At 45.8% G+C, this 10,359-nt stretch overlaps 2 protein-coding genes across 3 annotated transcripts; one reads left to right on the plus strand and one right to left on the minus strand.

Moving 5' to 3' along the window:
- The first annotated feature begins 345 nt into the window (after positions 1-345).
- Positions 346-3,260, plus strand: LOC100829465 (elongation factor 1-delta 1). Of its 2 annotated transcripts, none has more exons than XM_003562654.4 (8): positions 346-502; positions 1,350-1,462; positions 1,541-1,657; positions 1,759-1,837; positions 2,007-2,130; positions 2,408-2,521; positions 2,639-2,800; positions 3,032-3,260. In XM_003562654.4, coding segments are annotated over exons 2-8 (684 nt in total). In that variant the 5' UTR covers positions 346-502; positions 1,350-1,376; the 3' UTR covers positions 3,034-3,260. The 2 variants fall into 2 exon arrangements, with proteins under 2 accessions (XP_003562702.1, XP_010235652.1); XM_010237350.1 differs by lacking the exon at positions 346-502 and adding an exon at positions 540-558.
- Positions 3,261-5,602: 2,342 nt separating this feature from the next.
- LOC100842803 lies at positions 5,603-8,009 on the minus strand. Its single transcript, XM_003559917.2, has 6 exons — positions 7,737-8,009; positions 7,519-7,603; positions 6,858-7,405; positions 6,272-6,455; positions 6,081-6,144; positions 5,603-5,978 (listed from the first exon to the last, which is right to left on the minus strand). The coding sequence occupies exons 1-5, from the start codon at positions 7,740-7,742 to the stop codon at positions 6,125-6,127; spliced, it is 843 nt and encodes a 280-aa protein (XP_003559965.1). The 5' UTR covers positions 7,743-8,009; the 3' UTR covers positions 5,603-5,978; positions 6,081-6,124.
- Positions 8,010-10,359: the final 2,350 nt, after the last annotated feature.

Raw genomic sequence — 10,359 nt, forward strand, 5'->3', positions numbered from 1 at the left:
CTAATCCCTTTTTAATATTATTTCATTTAGCTAACATTTTTTTACAATAAATTGTATTCCCTCCGTTCCGAATTAACCGACGTGGATTTGCATAGTTAACTGACGTCGAGTAAAATAATTTGAGCATGGCACATTTCAACTTTCAAGTCTAGCCTAAATTGATCCGTCTTTTAGGCGGAGTTGAACCTAATAAATTGGTGTAACAATCCCCCTGACAGGTGGGAAATGGATATTGGGCCGTATCAACACGAGCCGTCTAGTTGGGTTCTCACATGGAGGATTCCATGCGGCCCACATACCAGCGCCAGTGGCAGGCAACCATCCATCTAGGGCAAACTACCCGGCAGCACAAATCGCAACCGTCAGATGCAGATCCAACTGCAGGCACGCCACCACCCTTCTCTCCCTTTTTAACAAACCAAACCCCACTCCAGGAACACCCCTCTCGTGCGCCGCCGTCTTCAACCTTCGCTTCCTCCAGCGTTCGTCTCGCTACCTCGAGGTACCAAAACCCTTCTCCCCTCCCTTTCCGCCTCGCCTCGTTACGCAGATCCGCGGGTAATTATGCTTTCCCATCTTCAATCTCTTCGCGGCTAGTTATGCTGTTGCATCTTCGATCTGTTCGCGCGCCGATACGCATGGTTTTAGTTCTTCATTTATCAGCCGTATGTATAAATTTCATCTGAATTTACGATGTTTTGGTGTGATCTGGAGGCGAAGGAGGGCAATTCAATGTTTTGTTTCGGCAGATCTTAGAAATCGGCCGCCTGGGGTGTAGATGCATCGCGTGTTTTGTCCCTGAGATCCGATATGGTATTAGACTTTGCAAGACTAGTTTTCCTTCCCTTAGATCAGTCCAGAGTTTTATATTTTCTAGCTACTTATGAATGTCTAGTGAAATAAATTAGACTATTGCATGTTCCTGCGTCAGTGAAGTTGATCACTAGCTTGCCATGCACTGTATAACCGCTTCTATTCTCAAAGGATCGCGAACTTGGATTATTTGTGACTTGCATGTTTGTTTATCTATACCTAGTTGGTTTACAATGCACCGCGGACTTGTGGGAGATTCGTTTGTAGAACTGTATAATTTTGCCTCGGTTACAAATTGTTTACAATGCACCGCAGACTTGTGGGTGTATCTGATTTGTGCAGCATGTCAATTGTTTTGACTCACCGAAAACAAGGTTTCTTCGTAGCAGGATTTAGAGTTGTTTGGTGTTACTTTCTTTTCTTACCATTGCTCTTAATATCCTTTTGCAGTTTCGTTGTTTATTGCTCATTGATCAGCTGATACCATGATTTGGTTTTGTGGCTAGTTCTTATGCCATTCTCTTCTGTGCCTATAGATCACCTGTGACATTTTTTGAGGCGCGATGGCGGCATCCTTCTCCAATGTTAACTCTGAGGCAGGCCTGAAGAAGCTCAATGATTACCTGCTCTCCCGCAGCTACATCAGTGGGTATGTGTTTCATGCCACCCTGTTTACCGAATGGCTGTATTTGTTGCAACGTCTTACCCTGTAATAAGTTTATTGTAGATACCAAGCTTCCAAGGATGACATGGGTGTGTATTCTGCATTTTCGGTGGCTCCTCCCTCGAAGTACACCAATGTTGTAAGATGGTACAATCACATTGATGCACTTCTAAAGCTGAGGTATGCACTCAAGCTAATTTTAATTCAGAACAGCCTTTTTTTATTCCCACTTGTCACATGAAAGTAATGTGAATTATGCATTATGATCTATTTATGATCAGCGGAGTTACTGCACCTGGTCAAGGTGTCAAGGTCGAGTCATCAGTTGTGCCTGAAGTCTCAACTCCTGACGTCTCTGAGGTAAAGGTCACAATCATTACTTCCTATTTTGGATACTGTTGTAATTTCTGTATACTCATAGTTGTGATGTTGGCTGAATTTGTTCTTGTGGCCAGATATTATTTCACTTTTTTGTTGTTTAATGTCTTGAATTATCACAAATATAACAGCGTATCTCTTGTTATTCCAGGCCCCTGCAGCTGATGATGATGATGATGACGATGTTGACCTTTTTGGTGAGGAGACTGAAGAGGAGAAGAAGGCAGCTGAGGAACGTGCTGCCAAAGTTAAGGCTTCTGGCAAGAAGAAAGAATGTATGTTATACTGCACTCTTCGCTTTCTCTGATTTGTTGCTCTCCGTTTATAACGCTTAGTCCTAATACTGTGTTGTTGAAGCTATTGTTTCGTGCTTTCAAATTTCAAAATTCTGTATGATTACTAACTCGTACTTTCTTTTGGGTTTGTCTCATTTTGTTTGACATAGCATCTACATTTGTTTGTCCTAATGTGCTATTGTTGAAGCTATTGTTTTGTGCTCTCAAACTTGGAACTCAGTATGTGTACTAACTTGGTCCTTTTTGTTTCTGTCAGCTGGGAAGTCCTCAGTTTTGCTTGATGTCAAACCGTGGGATGATGAGACCGACATGGCCAAGCTCGAGGAAGCTGTGAGGAGCGTCAAGATGGAGGGCCTACTCTGGGGTGCCTGTATGTCACTACGCTCTTTAGATGTTTTGTACCAGTGAAGTTTTGCTTTACATCTGTTTTCTTCTTGCTTATTTACTTGTTTTTGTTCTAACATTTAATATTTTTCATCCTGCGCAGCCAAGCTCATGCCAGTTGGATATGGCATCAAAAAACTGCAAATCATGATGACAATTATTGATGACCTTGTCTCTGTTGACACTCTTATTGAGGACCACCTTTGCGTCGAGCCAGCAAATGAGTACATTCAGAGCTGTGATATCGTTGCCTTCAACAAAATCTGTAAGTTGCTTTGCCTTGCGTGGCTGCTCCTTTAATTTTTTGCTCTATCTATAGTTTGTTTATATTCGGGTTATGATATGACTAGTAGCTGTCTTCTGTCCATTTCCTATATACCATCCTGTTTTTTTTTGTTGCAATAAAGAAAACAAGTTCTTGTTCGTTGTTAAATATACATTTGCACATTTATCATGCTGGCTTCAGACTAACTTTGATGAACCTGTTATATTGCAGAAATGTTCCGGAAGTAAGCAATGACAGTCGATGGACTATGCAGTGGCATAATATATCAATAGTTTTTTTCCCGTTGCTATGATCATCCTGGTATTGGCTAAGCAGTTCCATGTCATGTTTTTGGAATTTAGGTCGAGTTGAGATTGTAGTGGTACTGTTACTACCATATGTGCACTTTGTACAAGACGATCTCTGTTGCTATTTATTTGTGTCTCCCGTTTTGCTGGTATCCCATGTTGCAACCAATCTGTTTCCGTCGTGTGGAGCGCCTGGTTTCCCTGGCTCTCCTCACCAACCCTCTCCTCTGCCCCTGAATCTGCATAATCTTTTGTACTCAGATGGCGGTTTTTGCCCGCCGCTCTATTTTTGTCTTCTCTCGTTTGCTGCTGATCTGAACATCAGGGAGATTATTGTTGCCTTCTGATTGCTTGGTGCAGGAGGCCATTTTTGTTCACGGACGACGGGAAGATAGGCATGTTTGGATGTTTGATTTTATCTCCGGATCACATTTGTTTTGTGTACCGGATAAAGCTTCCCGTTCCTTGAAAAAGAGCTACCCGCCCAATTTATGTCGGATCTCTCCCCTAGCCCAAATGTCAAACTTCCAGTTCCAGGTTGTTTTTGGCGAGCTTTTGTGGGCCGCTAGCAAGCTGCTTTTCGTCGAGCTTTGTGGGCTGGACGGAAGATTCAGTTTTCCCTGAAACCTGGAAACCAGCAAAGCTTGCTTGGATTGTTGTATTTTCTATTTCAAACAGGGCCAAAGTAGGCAATGCTGGGACACGGTGGAGATAATCCAGAAGACGCGACAATCTCACCTTAACTATCTGCTCACGTTCTCTCAAAAAACTAAAAAAAACTATCTGCTCACGGGCATCAATGATCTACAAGTCTTGTGATCAAGGAATAGGTAAAAAAACCAAGTGCCCAGTGCTGCAAATAAAACCTGACCGTGCCACCGCTGGACCTTGTGCTACCGATTCCCAAACAAGAGATCCCGATCTCGATCGTCGGAGAGCATCTGAAACGATCCACCGCAGATACGCCGGATCGCCATCCGTCCGTCGATCAGACGAGTTGACCAGCCGCACCGCGATAGATAGCACGCACGGACGCTCGGGGGCTGATAGCTAGATACGCGAAAAGCGACACGGGGTTCAGGGGGACCACATCGCGGCAGCAGCTTCTCGGTGCTTCCAACCTTCTTCTAGAGCAATCCTATTTTATGCGGGGATCCATGCAGCCACCCCGATCCGCCAATGGCGAATCATGAGTGCCCCTTTGCCACGCCCTGTCCAGACATTCTCGCCCAGCCAGGCGGAAAAAAATACTCCTGCCTGATAAAAATATCAGATGATAAGCAAACTATATACGTATATTGCTCTGTCAGGTCAGGCCAGGCTCCTGGTTTAACTCATCTCGTTCTCTCCTGTGCGTGCGTGGTGGATCCCTAGGACCCTTCCTTAACTAACTAGCCAAGAGTCAAAGACCACCAGATGTGTCGAGACAGATTGAAAGAGTACTGTATTTTGCGTATTGCTTGTAAGGCTAGCCGTGTGCGTACGTGAAAGTCACAGCGTGGTTAATGTTGATTCGTCTGATGGAAATGTGGAAATATTTTATTTAGTAATCTTGGTTCAAGTACTACGATAAAAGAAAATGATAATTTAGTATTGTGCTTACGCAGATGAAGGGCATCTTAATAAAATCGAAGGAAATATGGAGGATATTTGTACGATTTTAGCCCATAGGAAATTTTCTACAGAGACTCTTTGTTTCAAGGGAATTGATCTTTCAAAATTCCCATGGATTGCTTTCCTATGCTCCAATTTCATAGGAATTTTAGCAAGAGGTCTAACCTAGGACAAACCTAGAAGTCTTAGAAGTACAAACCTAGAAGCACTTATTTGCGAACAAACTTTAATATCTTTGACTTAAGACAAACCTAGGAGTACATTTATTTGCGGACGAAGGGGATAAACAAAACCTCACAATGACTGTTTTTTGAAGTACAACTGAATTGTCTTCTTTTTTTCATCGATTTAGCTTTTGGGTAAACTATCTCAGAGCCAAGAGGTCTCGAGTTCGAGACCCGGCTGGCGCAAGGAGCCCACTTTCGATCCACATTTAGACTTGTGAGAGCCACACATAAGTGAATTAATTGCTCTCCTTTCCTCATTAGGTTGAGCTCTTGAGTTGGGGGGAAACAAAAAGGAATGAGTGAGTATATTGACCTCATGCATGATGCAAAATGCAAATGCAGTGAACTCATATTCAAGGGCACATCGGCCTTTGCCAAAGGTGCACAGTGTTGCTTGGCACCCACTCATGTGTACCTTTTTTTCCAGACTTGGGCACAAACACACACGGATGTGCCGGCCGAGAAGCTGCTGCCTCTGATCCAAATGCCGATGGAGATGATTTGGGATCGATGCACCCCCAGCTCCACGCTGGGACTTTCCATTCTCGGCTTTTACCTTGTTCCGAGAACCCTAGTTGAAGTACCGTTTCTGCACACTCGATCATGGGGCACTTCATCACACCATGTTCTTGAAATTGACCACCACACATTGATTAAACATTAAACAAGAACATGAACTAAGGTTCACTTCACTGATTAATTACTGAATCTTCTTGTATCGATCCCACAGTATGACAAGGAATTATATAGGAGGAGTATATGTGGAACATATATGAATATATATCTCGCGTCTGAGAGGAAGGAGTAGGGGAAGCAAGACGAACTAAGCTGGAAATTAATTTCTCCTATGAACAGCAGCTAGCTCAGATTAATCTTGTTCTTCGCTGATGTTTGAGCTTCATTCAGCGGTACACCCTCCTGGTGCATTCCGGCCATCATCCTCATTCGCCATTCAACTCGATCAGCAGTCAACATGTAGGGTTTATTATGCATGGCACCCATGTCCCTATCACATACACGCTTAATTATCTGCAAACAAACCACACCGTTGAGCTTCTGGGTGAACTGTCGGTGCATGGAGTCCAATGTACTACTAACACGTAGGGTATGCACATGACTTCCGTAGCTTACCTTCTCCAAATCATAATGATCTTGACCTTGTACCTGATCTCTCGCTACACCTCAAGGACAATGACTGCAAGAAAAAGAACAATATCAATTACACGCGTCTCAGCTCATGCCCTACTGTCCTACTGCTGAAAGAACTTGTGCAACTTTCCTTGCATGGTACTATGAGTCGTTTGAATGTTAATGCAACTTACAATCTGAATCTGTTTTGTCCCACTTGAAGATATCATCCTCTCCGTTGTCATCCTCATCCTCGTCGGGGAAACGATCCATCCGGATCTTCCCCATCGGCTTGTCCTCCAGGTAGTACTTCCTCGACGATGATGCCGCGTTGCTCGGCCTCGCGCTCATCTTCTTCTGAAGCATCGTCTTGAACAACTACACATACGACAAATAATATGCAGCAAAAAGACAAGTTAATTTGCATGATATCGACCACAAATATGACACGGTTAAACTGCAATTATATACAGAATGGCGACACTGAGATCCTGATAACTGGACATAAACAGTTCATTCGGCATCCATCATTTGGGCCATTTTAAAAATCAACTTGTTTGGATGGCACGGAATTGGATATAGGAATTCAGTTTGGAATGACGCTATAACTAACCACGGTTCATCTTTAGTAGCCATCATTGATATATAATTGTCTCTAATTCTACAAATCCATATGGTAGACAAACATGATTTTTGAATTTGGATTTCAAATTCAACCAAACGGAATCCTACCAAATGAAATGAAATGAGTGGTACCAAATGAGCTGTAACATCAATTACCTTCTCCAACCTAGTCTCGACCGGATCCTTGAGAGTCGGGGCCGGCGCAAAGCCTCCGCGGCAGGCGAACATCTTCTTGAGCAGGAACTTGAAGCTCTTCTGCTTGATGGCGCCGGCGCCGGCGTTGGTGCCGACGAGGAGCTCCCTGGCCTTGGTGAGAATGATCTGCGTGTCGGGCGAGAACTCGCCGTTCTGGCCGCCGCCGCCCTGCAGCCTGAGCGAGAGGCTGCGGTCCACCTCGAGGCTGGAGGGGCAGTTGAGGAACCTGTCGAGCGGCAGCTGGTTAGGGTCTTCGTCTCCGGCGCCGGCGGTGGAGCCTGCGGTGGAGCCGCGGGCGCTGGACTTGGACTTGGCGCGCCGGAGCAGCTTGTTCAGCGCCTCCTGCAGCTTCTTCACCTCATCGATCGTGAAGTCTGGAACCTGATCCGGCATCGCCGGTGGCGGTTCCGGCTCGTTGCCGAGCGTGCCGATGGAGAGCAGGCTCCAGTCATTTCCGGCGCCGGCGCCATTGATCTCCTCGCGGCAGCTCTCTGGCCGGACCGGAGCATCTATATACGTCAAATGATCAAGACCATGCATGCATTGCACGCGTACACGTAAGTCAGCTGATTAGAGCTGAAACTGTATATACACGGGAATGAACGAAAAGGGGATCACTCACCGCGACTCGAGCCCACGGCGGCGGCGGCGGGCGGCCGCTTCTTCTCTTGCTTGGCGTTGAGGCGATTTTGCACCCAGTTAATGATCTACAAAACGAGACAGGCAGCGTCAGCTATACATTACTCCGGAAACTACTGAAGAACACACACGAAACACGATCGTGGAAGATGGCGAAGAATTAACAAAATATGCAGAGACGAAGATCGAGCTTATACGTACCCCCATCAACCCTTTCTCCAAGCACTGACCGCTGGCTTCTCTTTAGAACACGGCTTAATCAGACCCCGCAAAACTTGCGCAATGCCACGAGCTAGAAAAGGCGAAGAAGAAGCTGTTGTCAGTTTCAGGTTTTTGCAGGTGCCCTGATCTGCAGGCTGGGCATCAGCGAGGACACCGGTAACGCTGCCACTGCTGCAAGCATCGGGAGGAAACTAAGCTTGAGAGCTAGCGCGTCTAGCTAATCTCTAGTAAAAAGGGGGCAGGGGGAGTGATCGATCTTAGATGCAGCAAGGGTCCCCTACCCCTGGGGAATTAAATAGGGCCGGGTCAGTGAGAATGTGGGAAGAATGTGGGGGTACACAGTGTACACAGTGGCCAAATTGCACCCAGTGATAGGCTTACATGTATGCCTGTTTAATGGGAAAAGGACAAAGGGCCACTATCTAAGTTGAAACGGTTGATTAGGACCGTATGTGAGTATACTTGAAAGGAAAATGCAGCGCGGTAAATTTTGATCGAGATGAAAGACGAAATGCCCGAGCAAATACTGTGCTGTTGCCGAGGAGTCACCGCCACGAGGTGGGAGTTTATGAGGATGTGTAATGGCGGATTAGGATAATCCAGTTTGTACGGTAGTTTTTCACTATTTTACCATTTGTAGCCAACTAAGGTTGTCATACTAAAAAAAAAAGTTCTGCGCTTTTTTACTTGAAGGACATGAGCTCTGTCATTGCATTGTAAAGAGGGAAAAACAGTCAAAATGCATATTTACAGGAAAGACGAAAAAACTCTGGAAAAAAAGCCGACGCTACAAACAGTGGCTCGGCTGTACATTCTCTCCGTCTAACAAATGCCCTATTGAACTTGTCATTCTCATCTCTGATCAGATTCCACAGATTATGCAGTTACAATTTTCCCCCTTCAAATGTTCTTCGGTTCCGCTCTTTCCAGATGTTCCACATCACATAAGAAGCCAATGTGATGTCCTTCTGAGCCACCAAATCCTTTTTGTACATCCAATTAACTTATCCCATTATTCTCTGATCAATACTTCCCGTGCCGCCAACCGAGCAGCGCGAGTGCCAAAATTTCCCTTTGGTTATGTACACTGTTTTGTTTAAAATTTCCGTAGCAGTTAGGTGAATTTACACAACTCGTGCCGCCAACCGAGCAGCGCGAGTTCAGGAAAAAGTCCGCAACTTTCTGACTTGTTATTTGTTAGGGCGTGTGCAATGGAGTGACGTCAACTTTTTCTTAACGATGCCACGTAGGATAATTGCTGGCTTGAAAGAGAGAGGAACGAAGAAAGGCATGAGGCTTCTCTTAGCTAAGAGATGATCCCTTCGTAAGAATGATAAGGCAAAAAAAAAGGAAAAATTTACGTTGTGTTAGATTTCACCTTTTCTTAACATTTAGTTAATTAATTTTATTCATCTAAACATTAGTTGTAAGATATGACACTAAGAGATTATTTATTGTACAATTTGATTTGTTGTCTTTTCAATATGACGTGTAACACATAAAAAGTCTGTCTTATCAACCATTGTACATGCCCTTACTTGCACAGTTTTGTTTTAGGGGAATTGTTACCTTTTCAGTGTCGGTGGAGGAGGTTGCATGAACTGCAAGGCTATCAATCTTCGAGCTTCACTAATGTTGGCGTGTATATGTATTGCAGCACCCTGAATATATACCACCTGCAGGTTTCGAGCTCCAGTTTGTGTGCGTGTATATGTATTGCAGCACCCTGAATATATACACTACCAGAAAACATGGCGATGCCGGCGGCAACGGCCTTTGCTGGCGGCTTTCTATCGCGCCGTCGGCAAAACTACCGATATATCGTGGGCCGAGAAAAAGATGGCCGGCAAAGGACAACACAGGCCGTCGGCAAATAGCGCCCCACCGCAAAGAGCGTGGGAAGCCCCCGGCAAAGGGAACCCCATGGCAAAGAATGCATGCACGTGGGCCCCCGCGCACACTTAACAGCGGGCGAGACGGCGAGGGCGGGGAAAAAATATGGACCCACTTTGCCGGCGGTCAGCCATCGGCAAAGGGATACCAAAAAAATCCCGCCCTCAAATTCAAACGACCCTACCGCGCGCGGAGGAAAAAGAAAAGAAAACGGTTTGCCGGCGGCCCGCCTCCGACAAAGAGAGCAAAATGGGCCTAGCCCGCTCGGCCGGAACCTTAACGGGCGTGCTGCCTTCGCACTGTCCCACCTCGCCAATTTACGACCGTGTTGTGCTAACTTCCGATTGACTTGTGCTGCCAATGCTCCTCTCTCTCGCCCGCCTAGTGGGCCCTTCGCTTCCCCTCGCTTGTCTTGTGGGTCCGGTTTGTGGGCTTGGTAAAGAATAAATGTGGCCCGACCTGGTCGTTGTGTTTCCGGGTGCGCCTGGTTGACCCTCGATCAGGCTGGGCGGACAACTTTTTTGTGCATATATTCTTTGCCGGCAAATAAGCTGTTCTGTCTTTTTTTCGGGGGGCTTTTGCCTTTGTCGGAGCAGGTTTCTACCGTAGTGGTACCACCTGCAGGTCCACCGGCATCAGGTGCCCGGCCGAGAGCAGCAAGAGCTAGCCCTCGAACCGAAGCTGCCCACGTGGCACCAGTAGATATACC

This window comes from Brachypodium distachyon, chromosome 1 (assembly GCF_000005505.3).
Source record: "Brachypodium distachyon strain Bd21 chromosome 1, Brachypodium_distachyon_v3.0, whole genome shotgun sequence".
NCBI lineage: Eukaryota > Viridiplantae > Streptophyta > Magnoliopsida > Poales > Poaceae > Brachypodium > Brachypodium distachyon.

Coding starts and splice junctions, on each gene's coding strand:
- LOC100829465 (XM_003562654.4), top strand. CDS start 1,377: ATGGCGGCATCCTTCTCCAATGTTAACTCTGAGGCAGGCCTGAAGAAG. Junction 1,658..1,758: donor GATGCACTTCTAAAGCTGAG/GTATGCACTCAA, acceptor ATTTATGATCAG/CGGAGTTACTGCACCTGGTC. Junction 2,522..2,638: donor GGGCCTACTCTGGGGTGCCT/GTATGTCACTAC, acceptor CATCCTGCGCAG/CCAAGCTCATGCCAGTTGGA.
- LOC100842803 (XM_003559917.2), bottom strand. Junction 7,406..7,518: donor CGCCGTGGGCTCGAGTCGCG/GTGAGTGATCCC, acceptor TGACGTATATAG/ATGCTCCGGTCCGGCCAGAG. Junction 6,456..6,857: donor TCGAGACTAGGTTGGAGAAG/GTAATTGATGTT, acceptor TCGTATGTGTAG/TTGTTCAAGACGATGCTTCA.